The 22,035-nt window shown below is 44.8% G+C and overlaps 1 protein-coding gene across 2 annotated transcripts in view; it reads left to right on the plus strand.

The window, feature by feature from the left end:
- PRICKLE1 (prickle planar cell polarity protein 1) overlaps positions 1-22,035 on the plus strand; it is a 69,458-nt gene that overhangs the window by 44,203 nt on the left and 3,220 nt on the right. Inside the window, exons 1-7 of one of the 2 annotated variants that reach the window (XM_075080983.1) lie at positions 9,491-9,510; positions 15,430-15,609; positions 17,697-17,810; positions 18,648-18,785; positions 19,279-19,482; positions 20,127-20,313; positions 20,471-21,334. In XM_075080983.1, coding sequence (XP_074937084.1) covers positions 15,490-15,609; positions 17,697-17,810; positions 18,648-18,785; positions 19,279-19,482; positions 20,127-20,313; positions 20,471-21,334 — 1,627 coding nt within the window. In that variant the 5' untranslated portion in view covers positions 9,491-9,510; positions 15,430-15,489. Of the gene's footprint in view, positions 1-9,490; positions 9,511-15,429; positions 15,610-17,696; positions 17,811-18,647; positions 18,786-19,278; positions 19,483-20,126; positions 20,314-20,470; positions 21,335-22,035 lie in introns of those variants that run through there. The other variant, XM_075080982.1, reaches the window with a different exon arrangement.

Consider the following 22,035-nt stretch of genomic DNA (forward strand, 5'->3'; position numbering starts at 1 on the left):
AAAACTTGCCCAGTGCAAGGTTCAGAGTAACTTCAGAAGACTGAAGTTCTTGTTATGATGTTGGAAGTAAAGTCCAGGCCAGCTGTCAATAGATTGCATTTACAAAAACAATGTAATTATCACTGACTCATTACTGCATATCAGGGAAGGAGAATTATGAAGGAATACCACTGAAGAGAAAGTAGATGATGACTGAGGAGGGAGGGATGTGTGTGTTACACAAAAACCCAAAGATTACATCAAGCTGGTGGAGAGTCATGTGTATATGGCTGTTGTGAAATCTTAATTCTCATCTTTCCTCTGCTTACTAATTGTCTGAGAGTTAATCTTGTCTCAGCAATAATTGTTGTAGAAAAGAAAGCAAGTCAGGAAAAAAATGCAAGTTTAAAGGTACAAAACTGTCAAAAACTTAAGCTAACATTAAACACACATGCATATGCTCAGGACTTTTTTAGACTCTATATGTAACGATTGCCATTTCTCAGACCTCTAAAAATGTCATGTCTTGACAAATCGCCTGTCAGACATATCTGAAGTCATATCAAGCAGCTCTGATGTTCACAGGTTTTACTTAACAGAACCTGATTTGTTGAAATTCAGGGTTTTCCTAGAGTACACATTGCTGTCTCAAATATTTGCCCTCAAAACCTGTTCAAAAGATACTGAAGTATTATGTAGAGGATAGGTTGCATGTTTTTCTGCTGCCTCATCCTGAAAATGATTGAACCTTTTCCTTAGAAACTGCAGAATTGCAGAAATTAATCTTGAACTATCTTTGTGAAAGTGGCCTGATACTTGGGCAGATTCCCTCAGGCTGTGATGTCAGAACTCGTAGCAGTGGTGAAATGCTTCCCTTCATAGTGGCTGAACGTAACTATATTCTTAAAAACAGGGGTGGAGGTTGTCTGTTCTAGAAGCATGTGTTGTCTGTGGCCACAGATTGCATTAGCACTTGTTCACTTCTATTGAATTCTGGTTCTCTTTCAAGGCTAGGCATTATTACTTCAAGGCTATGCATCCATCCTCCTGAGCAAACTGGTAAGAAAAGCTGGGACGTGCTGGCAAGCCCAGGTGGGTGTAGCTTAAAGCTCAGAGGCTGCCAGCTGAGCATCAGGTGTCAGGTATTGTCAAGTAGTTGCTGTTTCAGCAGCTGATAGTACCGTAAGGGCTTAAGGATAAATGGATGCTTGCACAAAGGTCACTCATGTCTAGAGTACCAGTTGAGCGTTCTTAAAACAATCTTCATTTGTACTGTGTGATTCATACATAAGGATTTGCATTATTATGAATAATCTAAAATCTTTTACCTGAAAATATGCTTATATATTCTTAGGAGTCTGCAAACATTTCTATAAATACAGTTAAGGAAATGCATATGTATTGGAGGCTCCAGACTTTTCTATAGTAATGCCATGTTGGTAATGAGGTGAAGCTTGATATTTAGGGGACTTAAACAGATTTTTCCTTGTTGTAGTTACAAAGAAATATCTTGCCGATTGGTGCAGAATGCTAGCTAAGGAATATAGTTAACTGGATTTCTATTTGAATATTTGTTTAACTGAGATCCTCGCTATTATCCTACTGAAAACCAGGTGTAACTTCCATCTTGAACAGGCATTGCCTGTCCACTTGGCCCTGAACTTCAAGTGCTGTGGAGATGAAGAGAAGCAAAGGAGAAATTTTATGTCTCCAACCAGATATCCTAAGCATCTAGCTCTGTGGTGAAGGGAATACTTGTAGAAGTTTGACTCTCAAATGCCTTTGGACTGTGACTCCACTTGGTCTGCGGTTTTTTACCTATCTGGCACTTCTTGCCTAATCTTTCTCTTCAATTCATACCTGTGTGTCCATAATCCCAAGGACACTTGGCAGGCAACCAAGGGAAGTGCTGGTGAAGCCACCTTCCCTGGCTGCCTTTTGATGTGGTTTTGATGTATTGGTGTAGTTATAATAGCTAGCTACTGACCAGGAGTGGGACCATCCCTCCAGGCTTTTCTCCTGTCCCCTCCCTAATGCTGGCAATTGGGCTCAACTCATCCTGCAGTAAACCAGTTCTGGGAGCTAAACCAGCAGACAAAAAATAATCATACTCAGAGGAAAAAGAGGGGGAGAAAAAAAAAAAAAAGAAGAACCAAAAGGATAAAAAAGAAAGGATGTAACCTCCCAGATCAGCACTCCTCATTCTGTTAAGCAGAAAGTCTGTTTCGGTCTCCCAGAAACTGTGCTGAACATAATCCTCCTAGGAAAAGAGACAGCAAGCATAAACCCTGCATGTTTACCCTGCATCTTATTTGGTCATACACACATTAATGTCAGTAAGGTGAAGTTTGTACTTCACATTGATTTTTATTTGGCCAGGCATGTAAACGGGGGCTGGTTTGGTTCCTGTTTTGGGATACTGGGTTACCTTAGAGCACTTCCATTGGGAAACAAGATGCCAGGTTATGAAGATTTGTAACACTTTCAGGACAGACATGGGAGCGAGGGGGAAACCTTCAAACCTTCATGGCTCTCATGAAAGAATCTTCAGTTAGAGGGAGGACTTTCTCTTATTCCGGTCTTTTTTTCTTCTTTTTTTTTTTTTTGGGCGGGGCGGGGGGGGGGAAGAGGTGGGGTGGTCAGGGAGAATAAGAAGGGGAAGGAAGAGATCTGAGTATCATTTCTGTTCTCAGGCAGCAACCATTTAAAGCATGGAAACTCGTTGTAAAACTGTGTCTTAGTGCCTGGAGTCAGGGTGTCATTTGGATGCTGCCTAGCCCATGACAAGCCTTCTTAAGCATGAAGAAAATGAAACCTTATAAAAAAATCAAGAAAGCTACAGTAACAGTAGTGGCAGAGGACATGAACTGGACAGATACGGAAGCGCAGTGAACCTCTGTTGGGGTAGAAGCCTACCCAGCTTTTGAGACAGAGTTTTTTGTTTGCTGAGCAAGAAGTGAGAGGACTGTTCCCAGGCTTACCTGGCTGGGATAATTATTTAGCCATTGATCTTTCTATGCAAAAGACTGAAACACTTATCTTTTTTTGATTATGCCTTTCGGTAGAGTTTCGTGGCCTTCAGTCTCGACAGCTCATTAATCTGGTAGTCTCTCTTTCTGTCTTGCAGCTGCTGTTCTAATAAAGTTGTAATGCATCTCGTTATCCACTTGACATTTTTTACATCCTCCTTGCATCACTGTCTGCCTTGAGGATGGCCTGTGAGATTAATTTGGTAAAATAAACTAATAGTTAATCTAAGCATCATTCTCTTCCCTGTATTTGTAGTGTGCTGTGGTTATGGCTTATGGGAAATGACAACACAGCACTCTGCTAGTTACCTGTTTCAGTGACTGCTAGATTTCCCTCCCCCTGACGGTTTTAAGCAAGAGGATGTTACCACAAACCTTTGCAAATCTCATCTTTGGCTTAAAACTGGGTTTTGTTTCATTTTCTCCAGATATAATGTCACAGCAGTAGTAGTAATCCTTCATGTCAGATTTTGCCTACACTTAAACTCAGCCACCTGTTTTTTTCCTAAGTTCAGACTGTTGGAAAGCATCGCCAGCAACAGGGCAGGCTGTGACCAGAGCATTCCTCATGCAACAAAACTACTCACGAAGGTTTGAAATTAGTTTTTAAATATTAGTTCAAATATTTGTTTAAATATTTGTTTCTTTACATGGATGCCCTGCTCCTGGGCTGAGTGTCCCTTTGTGTGTGTGTGTGTTGGTCATAGTGGATGAGCCACACAAAGTTTGCACCGTTTCCTTTTTTAATCTAAATCAATTTCCAAACCAATTTAGATAAATTATGAGGAGTTCTTCAGAGGCAAGGCCTGAGAATGGAGCTTGACACAGGTAAAAGTGACATCACTCATCATCCACACCAGCTTTGGAACAATACTTGGCTGAAAAGTCCCTCAATAAGCAAACAGCGCATTAGCACTGGCCGTGCAACACCTACCCCATTGCATAATGGTGTTTGTGCTGGGGTGTTATTAAAAGCCCAGGCAGCGATTCCACCCTGCGTCAGCCTCTGCTACCGGCAAAGCGTTGCGGGCGCATGTTGTTGCAACGCACTTTGTTGTGCCTTGTGCAGCCTGGGAAACGGGGCGCTAATTAACCGAGGGTGTCGTTGTGGGTAGGAGAGCCCCACTCGCACCCGTCAGCTGGTGGTTGCGGTGGTATTGTGGGCACCCGGGCGGTTACCCCTGCCCTGTGTGACTGTGGGCTGCGCGGAGCCAATTACGATAAAATCAAGATTACTGTCTTCAGAAAAGCCTGTGGGGTTAAGAGTTTCCAGATACAGCAACAGACCTGTTGGTTCAGAAGCAAGTCCTAGCCCGATCCAACAAGGAAGGGCATTTTAATGAAACTTTAATTCTTTGCTGCTGAAGCAAAGTAGGATCGTGGTTTTAAAAGGTGTGTTGGTCTTCAACTCTGAGAGCATTAAGAAAAGGAAATAAAATAAACCTCTTGGACATGCATTCCCAACACGCAGTAGCTGATGCTGGCCAGTCTTCAGGCCAGCGGTAGCTGGTGCAGCTCTCCGTAGCAAGCTGTTCAGGCGCTGTTTTCCCTCCTTGATGTCCGGTTGCTGGATGCCTCAGTGGCTCCCATTGTCTGGTGGGTGAAAATACAAATGAGCATTTCTCTTATTTATTTATTTGTTTGTTTGTTCATTTGTGTAGTGCCACTTGTCTCCTGATTTGTTATCTGATGTTAATATTTCCATTGTATGTTTTCACTTACTTTCAGAAGTTGTTTGGGGCATTGCTGTCTTCTCTGTATTTTTTTACTTGTTGCATTTCATATGCACGCTTACTTTTAATCCCCATATCTACCCCTCTCTGATGCATATCATCTCGTGTCTTTTACCAGCCTGTTTCCCATGGAGCTGGTTTTCTCTGTATTTTTAAAAGTTATTTAAAAAATAGCAAAGATTCAGACTCTGGAGACATCAAGGCTCATGAGGTACTGCTTCCATGCTCTTTCTTTGCAGCCTGAAAAAAGAAAATACAGGAAGACACCAGTCAGAGACCCAGGTGAGAAGCCCCGATAAAGCAGTAACGGCATCAATCTGCCTCTTGTAGCTTGTACTCCCAGCAGCACGGGGTGATCTGCTGTTGGTGCCAAACTCTCCTGTTTGGGTGGGCAGGAGGAAGCGATGTTGAACAGGGAGAGCACAGGGAGGTTTACCTATGACTGTAGGCACAGAGTAGCACAAAGAGGGGTAACCTTGCTCTGGTGGCCCATTTGGGTCCTTCAAGGCTTCAGCTTTGTTTCAAGGTCATCCAGTGTGTCAGGTAGCGATCATAAGTAGTGGTAAAATTGTGCAAACTACCCACTACTACTAACTACTACTGTGCCACCTATGAAGTTGTACTTCCACGCTCATGTTCTTAACTTGTGAGAGGAGGCCTAGGCCCAGGTTTGACAAGTCATTCAAGAGATGCAGATGGATGTCCACATGGGTTTCTGAACACACCGAGGTGAACATAGTTAAATTTTGCTTTTGAGCATCTTGTAAAGTGGTCTTGGAGGTCAGGCTGTTTAGAATCATAGAATCATTGAGGTTGGAAAAGACCTCTAAGATCATCAAGTCCAACTGTCAAACAGTTTATGCACCAGCTGAGCAATACCCTCTTGCCCTTGTGCTTGCAAGGCCCACGACTCTGTTTTCCCAGAACGGAGAGGGAGCAAGGCTGAGAACTGAGCCTGCAGCTCCACAACTGTCCAGCCTCATAGGAGTTGGTCCTGGTTTTCCCTTGTGCTAGCACTGGCAGGTCCAGGGAACTAAAGCAGCATTTTTTCACTGGGTTGGGTTTTCCTGTAGATCAGCTCAGACCCTGGTGGAATTGCATCCCTTACTCTGGCCTCTTCTCTCCCTCGGGGCACAGACCTGGGGCCACTGAAGGTGGGAAGGACCTTGGTACTGTAAAGGCATTGTAGAGCTCCCTGTGCTGTAGCCTGCAGGCAGGACCATACATGGTCGAGTCACCATCCCTAAAATTCCTGAGGGGCATACGGGCCTGTGTCAGGCGTGGGCTTTGATTTGTGCATAACCCCTTGGGGTGCAGTTGTAATTCCTGCTCTGTGGACTCCTTCTGTGCTGTCAGAAACATGCAAAACCTTTCTTGGTTTGTTTTGTTTCAAAACACGAAACCTGGTTTATTTTGAATAGTTTTCTCATTGACTTCTCTGAAAGAATTATTACTCACAGATTTTTTTTTTTTGTTCTAGCTTCCATTCACCTTACTGCATACTTTCACCTTTCATAGCTAACTCTCGACTTTTTATTTTAAATATACAGTTGAGATGATGCTTAATTAAAACTCTTGGAGTGGGGGTGGTGATCATTAAAGGGTGATGATGTAGAGGGTGATCTCCTCTGTTTATCCACAGAACTAATGGGGCTTGAGAGGTGGGTGTTATGCCACTGTCCTACCCAAAGAAGCCGCCTCTGAAGCACAAGAGGTTAATTTGTCCTCTGCTCCTTGGTTTCTCTTCTGTGACTGCCAACAAAGGTAGCAATTACAGCGTTATCTCAGGGGATGTTCCCTGATGTGGATAATTGCGGAACTGGGAAACCACACTGATAAGCTTAGTGAATTTCTTACAGGCCAGAGAACACCCCATGCCTGGTCAGTAGTAAAAGTAAGTTGTTACCTAGACTAAATTTGTGCTGATACCTTAGGGCAAAAGGTTCCCTATCCATTATAAGTCCCTTGAACCATCCGGTTGTTTGAAGGATCAGCTCTGCCCAGCTACAGTCAAGAATGTGGAACATGCCTTAAAGGGCAAGTCAGTTTGTGCCTGTCTTTTTTTAGCTTTTTTTTTTTTGGGGTGGGGGGGCAACTTCTGTAGCATAGTTTATGCTTCAGATAACACGTATGTGTGCTGTCATATTTGTTGTGTAAAAATAAACAAAGCACCTTAGCAACAAATTTGTTCCTGTGGAAGCAGCCTGAATCAGAAGAGAGAGTTAAGGAATGACTTTCACAATTTGCAAATGCCTACAGGGAGTTTATGATAGCTGGTTCTTTAGCCTAACATTCAAGAGTATGATACGATCCAGGATCCAGTGTTTGAGCACTGAAACACAGCAATCTGAGACTTTAAAAGAAAAAAAAAGTTTAAAATAATTGACTAATTGAAACAATTTAACAAGGGCTGTAGTGGATTTAACAGGAGTTGTAGTGAGGTTTTCATTGCTGGTACTTTTAAATCAAAATCAAATGTTTTGTTCAAGCAGACAGTAATTTTAGGAAAATCTTACGACCACATGAGTTCAGGCTTGAAGATCACAATGGTTGTTTTTGGCCTGATAATCTTTAAGTGCATTGCCCAGAACAGTATAGTAGTTTCTGTGCTCGAGCCAGAAAAGTCCGGGATAAAAGAGCAGCGCAGCCAACTATCTCTGTATGTCCTCAAACGCTTCGGTGTCAGGGAAAGGGTTAGCAAGATCAGGGGCAGTTTGACTGCCCAGTAAAGTAAATGAACCTCTCTTCTTTGGCTTCGCTAGGCTCTAGGTCAGGAAACTTAGCAAACTTATCTGCAGCCATTGAGTTGGTTGTGTTGCAGAAGTCCCCAAATGAGATTCTCCTTTTTGCAACGTGCTGTGCAGACGCGGTGAGTCCTCGCTGCGGGGAACTGCTAAGAAAAGGTCAGGCACCCCTGGAAAAGTAGACAATATATGCAAATTGCTGGTATTTAATTCAGTCATGTAGTGGGGAAGAGTAAACGTTACTCATGACATTTCCATTTTTGATTAATGATGAATGGAGTTGGCGGATGTTCAGCTGGCCACCAGATGGGGTCTGCTCAGTCCACCAAACAGAACAGAAAACAGTCCGGGTCTTGTAAAGCCAGCACTTGAGAAGAGCTCTGACAAAATCTCTAGTTCGTCCAAGTGATATGCCAACTTTGACCTCAAAACAACGTAGCAGTTTAAGAATGGAGGTAGTACAACCAGTGAAACTGCTTATGGAAGTGAAATGGGGTGTGGAAGGATTGGAGCTGCTTAATTTGCTGGAGTTTTAGCAGGTTTTTTCTGCTGTGGGAGCCACAGGCTGCGGCTTTGATTTCATGGGGCTGGACTGGCATGGGGACCTTGTTCATCCACCCACGGTCCCCCGTGTAACCGTGAGGTCCCTGGGCATGTCTCATGCCGCAGGCGGTTTGTGACAGGGATGGGCTGGAGACAACGGGCTGTTTTTAACGTCGTTAACCTAGGATGGGTTTTGCCACTCGAGATCAGATAGCCCGGTGTTGAGCCTAATCCATCAACCCTGCCTTTCTCTCTGGCCGCGTCTGGCGGTGGTTTATCAGCACAAGGGAGGGGGCGCGGGGCTCCACCCGGCCCACCTTGGAACTTGCATGTACCGGCTGATGGGACAGGGACAGGGATGGGGATGACGGGGACAGGGACGCTCCTCTGCCCGCGGCAACGGCCGCGCCTTTACCCGTCAGGACCGGCTCCCCTTAGCACCCTGCGGGCAAAGTCATTCAAATTTAGAAAAGCTGAATTTAAATTCATGCAAATTCGATTCCTGGGGGAAGCGATAAGTGTCTGCGAAGTGCCCCGTCGCCGTCCCGCACGGCGGGCCCGGGAAGATAAGGCGCCCCCGACGGCGGGACCTCGGGGGGCACACGGGAGGGACCGGACCGGGGGGTGGGGGGTGGGAAGGGGAGGCTGGGTCGCTGCTGCCCGTTGCTGCCTCTCGAGGCGAAGGGGGTGTCGCCGCTTTGACCCCGAGATGTGGCGCGAATAAATTCCCTTTGATAATGACTTTCCAAGGGGAGACGAGGAGCGGGTGAGAAGAGGAAGGAGGAAATCTGAGCGCGCCATTCACGGTGCCGGAGGGGAAGCTGCCCGCCAGCCTTTGAAGCCGAACCACCCGCCTCTCGGGGCTTTTTATGCCCACGCTGCGGGGGGAGTGAAAGGCGTTTGTCCACGGGCGTTTAGAACAAGCCCCAGGAGCCCGGGTGTTACTTTTCTGTGCATAAGCTGGGGCTCGGACGCCTCCTTCTCGTTGGGGATGTGCCGAGGGAGGCAGCGCTGGACACCCGCTCGCTGTGGTCCTCAGCTTCTGGTTGATTTATTATTATTTTTATTTATATACAGCGATCGTAGAACAAACGTTTTCCCGCCCTTCCCCAAGTCCCCCGTGGGCTTCGCCGCGCGGGGCGGCGGCGGGGGCGGGCAGGGTCAGCCCGGAGCCCGGCGGAGGGTGGGGTGGGAAATCTATTTCGGGCGTCAAACTCGAACAAAAGCGTTTGTGGTCGCTGAACCGCATTGTCCGTCGTGTCCTGAGCGGAGAAATTTATTGCTTCTGCAAACGCTTGGTTTCCCCCCCCGCCCCCGCCCCGGTAGGCAGGCGGCGGGGCCGGCGACCATTCCTGCCTCGGGGTCGGTGGCGGGGGGGGGGCTCCCCCCTTCCTTCTCCCCCTCCCGCCCCCGCCTCGGGCAGCGCTTTGAAGGGAAGATGGCTGGTGGGAGAAATTCCTCCCGCTGCCTCACGGAGGAGCGGTGAGGGGCGTTGGGGCCGCCCCCCCTGCCCCGGCGGGGGATGCCGCGGGGAGCCCCCCGGGGGGGGCGGGAGGTGGGAGGCGCTGCCGGTGGGGGGTGCGTTTGGGGAGGAGCGCTCGGGAGGCTGCCCCCCCTCCCTGGTTTGCGGGGAGGGTGGTCGGGGTCGGGGGGGCGGCGCAGGTAGGGCTCCCAGCAGGCGGGACGAGGAGGGGAGGCGGCGGCACCGCCCGGCAGGGGCAGGGCAGGAGGAGCCCCCCCCCCCCCCTCCCCGCCGCCCCTTCCCTCGGCGCTGGCCGCTCCTCCGGACCGGCCAGGGGAGCGGAGCGGAGCGGAGCGGGGCCGCGCTGCGGGCCGAGGTGAGCCGCCGGGCGTGCTGCCCCCGCGCCCCTCCAGCGCAGGGGGGCTCGGCTGGAAGCCGCGAGCGGAGGGAGGGGGCGCGGGGTCGGGTGTGCAGCGGGCAGAGCCCCTCCGGCGCCCCCCCTCCCGTCCCCCTCCCCGTCCCCCCCAGCAGCCGGGCCGCGAGCAGGTAATTTGGGGTGACTTGTACCCGCTCTCCCTCGCCCGCCGGAGGGGCTGCGCGGGTGCCGGGGCGGGACCCGGGGGCGCCTCTGACCCACCTGAAATGTGGGCAGGACGGGGGAGAATCCCACCTGTCCTTCGGAGAGCGCTGCCTGCCGGGGGAGGCATCCTCCCGGCGCCGCCGCCGTGAGCGCCCCTGGCTCAGCGGGTCTGTCAGAATAAACCGGGCTATGCGCGGAATTTTGTTTTTACAACTTCGGTCTTGTGACTTATTGAACACTTTCTTGAAGTGTTTTCTCTGGAAACTTGTCTCAAATGAGGGCTGTGAGCCCTAACAAAGAAGGGTGTTGTTCGGGAGCCAACAGGTGACGGGGTGAAACCTGAGTATATGTGTACATTGGAGTAAAGTCTGGCTGCTGTTTAAAATAGAACTAAAAAAAAAAAAAAAATCAATGGGAGACTGTAAAAGGCAAGATTTCTTTCTTTCTAAATCTGTACACCCTCTTAAGGGAGAGAGGGGGAAGCATCCGTGAGAATATCACTTCCTCGGCTAGAGGTTTGGTTCTTGCCGAGCTGCAGCGAGCGCTTGTATTTCCATCAGCGCTGCGCAGCGCCAAGCATAATATGTCCAAATCAGATGTGTTGGCGCGGGGCGATGCTTTGTCACGGCGCTTCCTCCTTTTGTTAATGCAGGTCCCTGTCCTTGCCGTACGGGCCGTCAAAAGAAAATAACCCTGAGAAGGTTCGTCCAGCTTCCAGCTGGAAAAGCGATCTTTGCGCTGGGATGCTAGAGGAGGAAAGCAGTAAACTCTTCCGTCGGTCCTTGTGCGCTGGCTAACGAAAGTGAAAAAAGTTCTTATTTCTAGGGTCCCCTAAAGGTCTGGTGAATGGGCAGGAATACAGGCTTCGCTCCTTCCCCCACTGCTTTGGGTAGTTCATTACTCAAAGGACTCAACAGCTGAAGAAGTCCCGGTGTGCTGGTGCTGATACAAATTCTGCTCCTCGGCTCTGGATCCCTATGTCCCAAGAACAGAGCTAGAGAGCTGTCTGTAAATACGTTCCCTGTACTGTAGCTAGGGAATGGGACCTTCCGATCGCTCGCCTAATGCATATTGGAAATAGTCTTTAAATTACAAATAGTGACTTTATGGTGGTTTATTGCTGCCGTATTACACCCTTCCTCTTCTAATGTAGTTATCAGGCACCGGGGATTAAATAAGCAGGTGAATGGGTTGGCCATGCTAATCTTAACTCGTTGAGCCTTCATTGTGAATGGATGCATGTGATATGCATCTTGTATCCCCTATAGCCTTGTTAACAAGCCTTCTAACAAAAAAGTTGTTAAACAATTTGCCCTGCAGGACAGAGTAAAACAGCAGGGGATGGGCAAGGAGATGTTTGTCTAACTGTGCTCACAAATCATGACCTCTTCTATCTGGTCAGGGGTGAACATAATCAGTGAGCTGGAAATCCTAGCACAGGGATAACATTCATATGGGGTTCAGCAATAGCTTTGCTCCGAGTTTGATATCCTAACATTTTGTGTGCCGATAGGTTTGTCACTAGGAGCGTGGTTTGTCTTCGCTTCAGAAAACTTCGTCGTAACACGGTCATTTTAATAAATCCGTGGAAAAAATATTAATTGCTTTTCTTTTTCAATCAAATTTAGCTGTTTAGTTCAATTACATTACTGTCAAGCTGCCAGTGAAATACCTCCTTGTAGGCTGTGAAGCTTTCTGTGAGAGGTAGTATTTGAACAGAGCTGAAACCTCAAAATGTTCCCCTGACTTCAATAAAGCAAAACAAAACGTCCTTGCTGCGTTTTGTAGATGTCATGGCAGGAGTAGAAAGACCACCTTTCCACTCATCCCTCAGAAAACATTTATTTTTTCAGCTGTTGTTTATATTCATTTGAATCCTCCTTAGGATGTAATCATTTTAAACAGATCACTTTGAAGGGTGAGTGCGGTTGGGGGGGCGGGGAGGAAGAACCCCGTAGTTTTAAAATGCAAACCAAATTACACTTGAGCAGGAGAGGAAGGAGAAACTCCTAAACAAGCAATTGCTAAAATAGTTCTGCAGGTAGCCTGCTGTTAAGCTGGGCTGGTTTAGAAACCTCACTCTCAGCAACACCACAATATTTGTGACATGGCTGTATTGACACATGGTGTACTGTCAGTCATTTTCTAGCTGCGTTATCATTAGCTCTATGGTAGCGTTTTGATGTGGGTTTTTTTGTTGTTGTTGTTTGGGGTTTTTTTTAAGTGAATGCTGTCCTTTGAATATTCTCCGTTCATTGGGGTTTATGAACCTCCCTTTAAACATTTCCAGTCGCCTTATCTGGGGAGGAGCACCCTGACTGCAAAGTTGCATTTTGCAGTTGGAGGTGAGGTGTATTTTTACTTTATCCTCTACCAGCCATACTTTCAGCCTGCCCTGTATCACCGGGAAAATGGGCCTGTGGGTCTGTGGTTCTCTCCTGCTGGAGCTGGCGCGCGTGCTGTCTGAAACGGATGCGTCAAAGGTGGCCCAGGCAGGATCAGATCAGACTCGTGTTAAAGCAGTGTGGTCTCTCTGGTATCAATGCCTTATTTCCTCTGGAATTGGGCAACGCTCCTGCACTTACGTACCTTTGCTATACTTGAAATCCCATTGTTACCCAGCGCTGCTTTTTGCTGTGTAGATGTAGCATGTACCCTTAGTGTTCAAAAATCCTCAGAAAAGTTAACAAGCCTGCATGTATTCAGCTTTTGTTTTGTTTCCTTGTCTTTCAAGAGAAATAAGTCAGAGAAGTTAATCTTTGATCTTATGGAGAGAGGTTTCTGAATAATCAATATGAAGCAATTACTGAGATACCCTGTGCTTGTGAGCATGGGGTGTTTTGTGAGCGGGCCGGGGTACACCCCACTCCGGTGCCTGGGGACTGGCAGTGCTGAACCTTTCTCTTTGCCTAAATTACATTTCAGATTCTCTTCCTGTGGTGCGGTTGGGGTTGGGCTGCCTGATGAAATGTGGGCAAAGATGTTTCATCTAGTGACGTGTTTTATTCCGGTGTTATTGGGCAGGAATCAGTGCTTGAAAAGTGACAGTCTGACCAATGTAAGTTCTCATGATGCAATGCCGTAAGAGTTGGAAATACCAGCTTAGGCATCAGCGAGTGGCAAATTATTGTAAACCACGTATCTACCCCTTTCTGGAGGGAAATTGTAAAACAGTTCATCTGCTGCTAAAATAATCGTATTAGGACTTGGGCTTCTCAGTGATACTCATAGTGATATTATACTTAAGAATTATTCAGGTATAGATGATGCGGGACACAAGCTGCCAACCTGAGCGTGTCCATCCGTCTGCATCAGTGAGCACTGTTGCCTTCTTTGCTAGCAGTGATTTCTTAAGTGCACCTCAGTATTCCTCCATCCCTCCTCCCGTGCCCCCCAGTTTTATACAAACAATAACAAAACCCATACCTGATGGTTGACTTCACTTCCACTGGTGCGTGGAGAGGGGAAATGGTTTGGTATCACTTGTCTTATTATCTGTTTCTGAAGGAAATTAGTTCAGGGGATTTAGTATGTACCAGGATGCCTGTCTTTATATTTTAAATATACAGGATTGAGCTTTTGGGACTGAATTTGCTTTTACTTGCCTTCCGTGACTGAGGTTGTAATATGGTGATGCTAAGCTCGGAAGCTGGTTTCCTAACCTTCACTTGTTCAGCTACAGTAAGATTTCAGAAATTTGCCTGACAGCTGACAAGCTTTGTGGAAATAGCTTGTTCTCAAAGGGGAGGTTGGCAGGTTTGCTTGCCCTATCAAATAGTAAATGCATCTTTTATTACAGTGCAGCTATGCAGTGTAATAGAGGTGTGTTGGCATCTTAGCAGTGTGCCAAAAATAGCACATGTTTTTGAACCAGAAATTTTTGGAATAAAGTTAACAAACAAGCTGAATTTTTTGAGCACTAGCCCAGTGGAAGAGTTAAGTAATCCCATCTCCTTTTATTGGGTGTGGGAATGTATGGACTTGTTGAAAGTGGGGGTAGATAGACTGTAACACTGAATATCGTCATTTCTCCAAGTTTGTAGCTTTGGGTGCATGTGGCCACTTTTTATGGAGCAGGTTTGGGTTTATGAACTGAATCAACAGAGCCTGGCGCTAACCAGTGCCTCATGCTTGAAGAAGGAGAACCTCCTGCTGTGTAACTAGCAGAATACTTGGGTACACAGTCTTAAATCTTTCTTCCACCTGTGATCTAGCAGAACTTACTTGCTCTAATATGCTGGTTATGAGACTGGGAATGTAATGTGGGACCCACCAGAAGTTTTTAGATTGCCCTCCCCTTTAGACCAACCAGCAAGGTTATCGGGTCAAGGAGATTGGAATTTTCTACAGCTCAGATCTAGCACTGACAAAATTGCATCTGTGTTTAGATGAATAAGTGAAAGAATTGTGCAACGTGGGGAAGGCCCAGCTCATGTGTAATGTTGTACTGTAAAAGCAAGCTTGTTTCTAACCCCAGTTGTCAGGGTGTTTGTCGTGGTAGGATACATCCTTTTTGCTTTTGCTAATCTGTATTTCACTGAAATTCCTGGTCTGAATTTCCCAAGAACTGCTAGAATTAATGTAAGATATTTATCTTAACAAGCTTTTTACTGCAGAATGCTGTGGATGTTGGTGAGAGCTGCCTTTGCCAGTTGTGACTCAAAATGATCCCAGTGATATTAAGCTTTGCAGGCTTCATGAATCAACAGAAGCATCTCCCTGTAGGGTTTTAAATTAACAGAACAATTATGATGTATTTTACAGAGCCTAATCTGGCATAATTGGATTTCAGATATTTAACTGGACCAACGCCCTTCCGCTCTGATACAGCTAAAACAAAGTTCTCAGAGGAATCCAGCAGACGCTCACTGCTCTGTGCCTACCTTGTGTAAAACAGGATGCTACTTGCACAACCGTCTTTCCTCAACAGTTTCTTTAGTTTTTGACAAGAGGTTGTCATGTCTTTTGTGTTACTAGATTGGTGGTAGTAGTGACTTCAGGAAGAGCTTATGTCATTCCTTTTGTTAATATCTGCTCAATGAGTCTTTCCTAGATATACCTACATATAACCTGTGATGTGAAACAAGCAGAAGTATAAAAGATGAGAAGTGATAATGTTAAAATACATGTTGGTTGCCAGCCGTGGTAGTGTGTGTCTAGTTTTCTTTTTCTTGAGTAGTTTTATTTTTATAACTCTTTTAAGCACTTTTGAATTGCTTGTAGCAAGTTGTAATGATGCTTCAATCGTTTATTGTTCTGGGCAAAGCAAGGAATACTAAACCATTGTAAGATAATTTACACTGATAATTAGTCATTGCATGTTCAAATTTATTAAAGCTTTGTTAATCTCTTCCTCCAGATCAATTGCTTGATGAGCTGCAGCTGAAATATTTAACGCTTCACACTTACGCCATCGGAGATGGAGCCCAAAGCTAACAATCTCGTTTTTGGGTGTCAGCGAAGCTCAACATCTGACGATGACTCTGGCTGTGCCTTGGAAGAATATGCCTGGGTCCCCCCAGGCCTCAGACCAGAGCAGGTACCAACTCTGCTTCTGCATTTTTAAAATAAGCCTTGTAAGGACTGTCTAAGGGAGCGATACCCTGCTTTTACAAATCTAGTTAAAAATTCTTATAATATATAAAACATAAATTCATCTAGAACTCTACACTTTTGTTTCCTATTCCAGTGAGGCTGTGTTTAGGGAGCTTAAAATCCTCACCACCGAGGAGTTTTATGTTCCAAATTAAAGCTTGTGGCATACCTCGTGGCGCTGTGCTACTTGGCCAGTGCTTCACTGCACTTGCACAACTCTTCAAATAATTAGGCATTTGACATGTAGAACATGTAAGTTACTACAGCACACACAAACCAAAGTGTTCTGTCACTGTGACAGGTAGTAATGTATTTTTCACTTGTTTGACTAGTTGTATGCCTGCCACTTGTTCATGCCAGGATTCCTCTTGTACGGTCTCTAGAGCTGACACTCATGGGTTGGTTGGGCTGTTCCTTCCCCTCTCCCCTTTCTTCTTTATCTTTTATAAAAGTCAAATCATTGATGAGCAAGCTGAGATCAAAATGAACCTCTCATAATATTCCTTTATTTGATGATATCAAAACTGTGCTGAAGCTGTGTACTCAGTAATATCCAGGGTTAAACGGGTAGAGTGGCTTTGCAATGTTGTTAATGGGAGGCAGAGCAACCCTCCTTCAGCTGGCAAGCTATTGCAGTCTAAAGTCTCAGAAGGTGTCTCCTTTTTGCACTGCAGAGATTTTTCTTAATTGTTAAAAAAGTAAAAAGTCAGCAGGAATGGCAAGCAATAAACTATTTTTAGGGAAACTATTTTTATCACTTACTTAAGAATATATAAGGACCTGATGAATCGAACCTTAAGGCGAACAGCAAGCTAATGTTCTGCCAGAACAATTAAATGTAAAATATCCTCATAACCCAGCTCAAACTCACTGAAGATTTTTTCTAAGAAGAATTACTTATTTTGAGAAAGGTGCAAGAAACTTGACAAAAGGGCATAAAGTATCTTTAAAGCTTCACTGGGTCCTGCATATCGTTAACTATTCCTACAGCTTAAAATACAGTCAGTAGCAAGTGGGCTTACAGTAGACTTCTGATGTTTAAATTTTGGTTAAATGAAGGCCAAATCATGTGTCGTACACCTTTCCCTTACTTCCTGAGTCAAGTGACTGATTACTGCTGCTTTTTCATCTGTCTTGCACAGTAATAAGCTGTTGACCTGAGCATTATTTAAAGCTGGATGGCAAGTAATATTTTTGCCAATAGCCGGCTCTTATTTACAGCCCCAGGCCTTGTGACAAGCTGGAAACTGCATAGGAAAAACAATAAATCTGTAGCTGTTCCACGAAAATATTTTTTACCATTGGGCTTTGTCATAGTGTTCATTACAGCTTTCCTGTCATAATTTTCTTCTTTTAAAAAAAAAAAAGTGAAGATTGGTAGGTGTGTACACCTCATATTGATTTCTTTATCAAAAACTTGCAGCCCATGAAAATTTTGTAGTAAATTTGCATCTGATTGAAATGTGGCTGGATCCAGCCTCCTCCCAAGGGAAGGATGTTTTCACCTTCTAACCAAAGCCCACATGGAAGCAATGAAAGCTGATGCTTTGGGTGAACCTGATCAGCAGGAGACTACAAAACAGCTTTTGTCTCAACAATGTGTAAAATGCAGAGAGCAAATTAAATTTGTTTATATAGTGGCTGTTTTCTGGAGAGCTTCATGGCTTGTGTGGTAAATTGCAGAGGGAAACTTGGAATTTCCACGGGGTTGTTGACCAGCCCTGAAGGGGATGGGAATAATGAGAACATTAAATGTGCATAATTTACGATACCCCCCTAATTGTCACTGCAAATTGCATTCCAGAAAAGCAATTCAGCAGCTGGGTGCTAGTTTTATCGGAGACAATTCAGGTTTGCTGAGCTGGTTCATCTGGGTCTCGTATTTTCAGCACAAACCCTGTCACAGGTCTAATGTAGCGTAACCTTCTTCCCTCGTAAATGAGACCTGAGATAAAACAGTAGCTGAAGGATGCTTGCGTGTCTTGGGTGATGTGTGTTCCTCCGTCTGAACCCTGCGTTCCTCCTGGTCAGGTCCAGCTGTATTTTGCCTGCTTGCCCGAGGAGAAGGTCCCTTACGTTAACAGCCCTGGAGAGAAACACCGAATTAAACAACTTCTCTATCAGCTGCCACCCCACGATAATGAGGTAAATAGAGAATTTAGGATGCACCGTCAGGGCTTAGGTCTCCCTGGCGGCTTTTACAGGGAGAATTACCTACCTGTGTATTTATTACAAGCCCACACCATGGCCTGCAGTGGCATCTGACCTATAAAGCAGCATGGTGTGTACACTGAGTCCATTGTTTAGCTGTCCGGTTGGCTTGTGTGCAGATAAGAGCTGTCTGGAAGGACGCTGCCTTTGCTTGTTAGGGAAGCTGGTGTCACTGCAATAAACTTAACACAAGTTGGTTTTATAGTGTTTGCAGCCACCCACCAATTACCAGGAACCTACAAATTCCTGGAATTGCACTGTAGCACAGAAAAAGGATGCTTTGTGACAGTAAAAGGTTTGCATCTCAGATATGCAGTGTAATTTGGAGAAGAAGTGGAAATAACAAACAAGCTCTTTGTAAGGAAAGGGGGCGGGGGTGTCAATACTTAAGATCTTGTGTACACTGCAATACTTAGTTGTGGGCACTTAACCATAAGTCTAAAGGACATTGTTATGGTTTATTTAGGTTCATTCCATTGTTTTAGGATAGCAGCAGGTTTTCGTTTGGCTTTTTAAAATCTTATTTCTTGCCTAGACAACTTCATAGTTTAGTATGGTGGGGTTTCCCCCTTTAATACAAAATCTTCCTCTGTACTACCTTTGTGTTAGGCCATATTAGCTAAATATTAGGATGGTAGAGAACAAGCTGGAAAAGTTTAATGATGATTGCTAGGAGGCCTGATGAATTTCTTGCATCTATGCCCTTATTACTAATCTGGTACTTTAAAAGCTCAGTATCTGAAGTAAGTTCTCGTGTGTTTCCACTGGAAGGTGAGATACTGCCAGTCTTTAAGTGAAGAAGAAAAGAAGGAACTGCAGATGTTCAGTTCTCAGCGCAAAAAGGAGGCACTCGGCCGAGGCACTATTAAACTACTCTCAAGAGCAGTGATGCATGCGGTTTGTGAACAGGTAATACTGCTGGTGCCACAAGCTAACTAGCAGGCTGAATAATGTAAAACTACAGTATCTCAGTGTTACATGTAATTATCTCTGTCTGTTGGGACACCAAAAAAAAAAAAAAAGTATTTTTGAAGCTGCACGTAAATAGAAAGAAGGTAGTGCTTGCTTAAGGAAAACAGAACCTTTGATACTGAAAATGAACTGAATCTTTGATACATTTCCTCCTCAGAAAAACCCTGCTGCTGACACATACTAAAGCAATGACAAACGAAAAGCAGGCATGTGCTTAAAAATGTTATTATGTATAAAGGAAACTTGTATTCACAAAAGGGTTGTTGATGTACAGGGTTTGTCTAGACCAAAATTCAGAATACTTTTTCCCCTATTGTCAGAATTTTGGAATAAAACCTGCATATTGGGTTTGGTGTTTTGACTTAGCTTAAATGCTAGAAGCTAGAAGTTTGGGATGGGAAGTGTGTTCACTTTCTGGTTTTGTTCCTAGTGTGGTACAAAAGTGAATGGTGGCGAAGTTGCAGTTTTTGCCTCGAGAGCTGGGCCTGGCGTGTGCTGGCATCCGTCATGTTTTGTGTGCTTCACGTGTAATGAGCTGCTCGTTGACCTTATCTACTTCTACCAAGATGGAAAAATTCACTGTGGCAGACACCACGCTGAACTTCTCAAACCTCGATGTTCAGCTTGTGATGAGGTAAATAATTCACATTTTACACCCAATCTATGCTCCTGTTGTTCTGCATCACTTGGGCAATTACTAACTTCAGACACATTCACAGAATCACAGAATCCCAGGTTGGAAGGGACCTCAGGGATCATCTAGTCCAACCTTTCTAGGAAGAGCTCGTTTAAGAAGAGCTAGGAAGACTTCGTTTAAGAAGTCAGGACTCTACTGCATAGATGTGTGTGAAGGCTGAGGGGTGTTGCATTTCTTGTCAAATTGGCAATATTACAAGCAATATGATGGTATATAGAAAGCACATATATCTGTTTGTATTTAGAACTGAATCTTGTAGATGGAATATTTGTACAGATCCTTTTTCTACTTCAAAAATGTCATTCTGACAGCAGCTTCTTTAGTGGTTGAGTTCTTATGTTGTCTTTTTTTTTTTTCCTTTAAAAAGTACAGGTTTGGTTGGTTTTTTTGTTTGTTATAGAAGAGGTCAGAATATTGCAGTTGCTGTAGGAGATTGATGTTTCTATCTTTGTATTCAAAAGGCAGCTAAATAAAAATAAATTTAGTGTGTAAACTGCACAATTAGGATATTTTGCATGCCCTAACCCCTAAGGTGAGGTTTTGGCCACTTGACTAAAAGTTTACTTTTTATCTTTGAAAAGATCATTTTTGCTGATGAGTGCACAGAAGCTGAAGGTCGCCACTGGCACATGAAGCACTTTTGTTGCCTTGAGTGTGAAACAATCCTGGGTGGTCAGAGATACATCATGAAGGATGGGCGACCATTCTGCTGTAACTGTTTTGAATCGCTCTATGCAGAATACTGTGAGACCTGTGGGGAACACATTGGTAAGTATGTCCTTTTTAAGCATTAAATGTAAAAATTAAGGGAAAGCCAATTTATGAAATTGTTTCACATTCCAGAAGTGTGGAGTGGGCAAGTGTTTTGTTTTGTTTTTTTTTTTTTCCAGAGAAACCCAAAGCATTGCTTTTTCTCCCTTTCCAGGTGTTGACCATGCTCAGATGACCTATGATGGACAGCACTGGCATGCCACAGAGACTTGCTTTTCTTGTGCTCAGTGCAAGACCTCTTTGCTTGGCTGCCCTTTCCTTCCAAAGCAAGGGCAGATTTACTGTTCAAAAACCTGCAGCTTGGGAGAGGATGTTCATGCCTCCGACTCTTCTGATTCTGCATTTCAGTCTGCTCGATCTAGAGATTCCAGGAGGAGCGTCCGCATGGGAAAAAGCAGCCGGTCAGCTGACCAGTGCCGCCAGTCTCTCCTCCTGTCACCGGCCCTCAATTACAAATTTCCTGGCCTTTCAGGCAATGCTGATGATACTCTTTCTCGTAAGCTGGATGATTTAAGCCTTTCAAGGGAGGAGGCAAGGTTTGTTAATGAAGACTTCTGGAAAGGAAGAGTAGAGCAAGAAATGCCTGAAGACCCTGAAGAATGGGCTGAACACGAAGACTACATGACTCAACTTCTTCTGAAGTTTGGTGATAAAAGCCTCTTCCAGCAGCCTGCTGAAGTAGACATTAGATCAAGTGAACACTGGATTTCTGATAGCATGGTCAAGAGCAAGTTGGACTTGAAAAAAAATAATCCAAGCCTAGCAAGTAAGAAGTATCAGTCAGACATGTACTGGGCCCAGTCGCAAGATGGCTTGGGTGACTCTGCCTATGGCAGCCACCCTGGCCCTGCCAGCAGCAGGAAGATCCAGGAGCTAGACATGGAACACGGGGCGTCAGGATACAAACATGACCAAACACCGTGGTATGGAGGTTCACTTGAATGTTTGTCTGACCTGAAACAGCAAGAACAAAGTGTTCGAGACTCAATGGATTCTTTGGCTTTGTCTAACATAACAGGTAATGGGGGAAAAAATGAATGGTTTTGATGGAGAGGTCAACCAAAGCATGCATGTTGGAGTATTTTGAACTAAGACTTTTCATATCTGGGATTTCTAAAGAGCTTTAGTAGCAGGAGATGCCTGTAAAGTAGGCAATAGCTTTTATCAAGCACATATTCTTCCACAAGATACCTTTCTGCTCCTTAAATTCTATGTAAGTGCTTCTCCTTTCCTTTTGTATTCTTTCCTTTGCTTATAAGAAAAAAAAATCCATGTTAAACAGACTAAGAATGGTCTTGAACTATGCATTCGTTATATACAAACCACTGCTTTTAGCAAATGAAGATTTATTTTTTTCTGTACCTTAAGTACAAGAAGTTGCATTATATACTAGGGTAATATTAAAGATAATCTGCAAAACATTTTAGGTAATTCCCTGATTTGCTTGTAAAAATATGTAGAAAATCTGAGAGGATGATAACCTTCTTAGCCTCAGGAAATGAGGTTTATGAGATTATCTTTCTCCATTGACTGGAGAGAAACTGATAATCCACTTTTGTGAACCTCCTTGTCAAATGTCATTGAAATTAGCCAAAGGGATAAAAGTCAGATATACAAGTGTCTGTGTGTGCACGTGTGTGGGTTAACCTTCCTTTCTTATTCCCCTACAAAGCCCAAACACGAGAGTTAGGTATGAGACACCCATTTTAAAACTTGTCC

This window comes from Phalacrocorax aristotelis, chromosome 1 (genome assembly GCF_949628215.1).
Source record: "Phalacrocorax aristotelis chromosome 1, bGulAri2.1, whole genome shotgun sequence".
Taxonomy (NCBI): domain Eukaryota; kingdom Metazoa; phylum Chordata; class Aves; order Suliformes; family Phalacrocoracidae; genus Phalacrocorax; species Phalacrocorax aristotelis.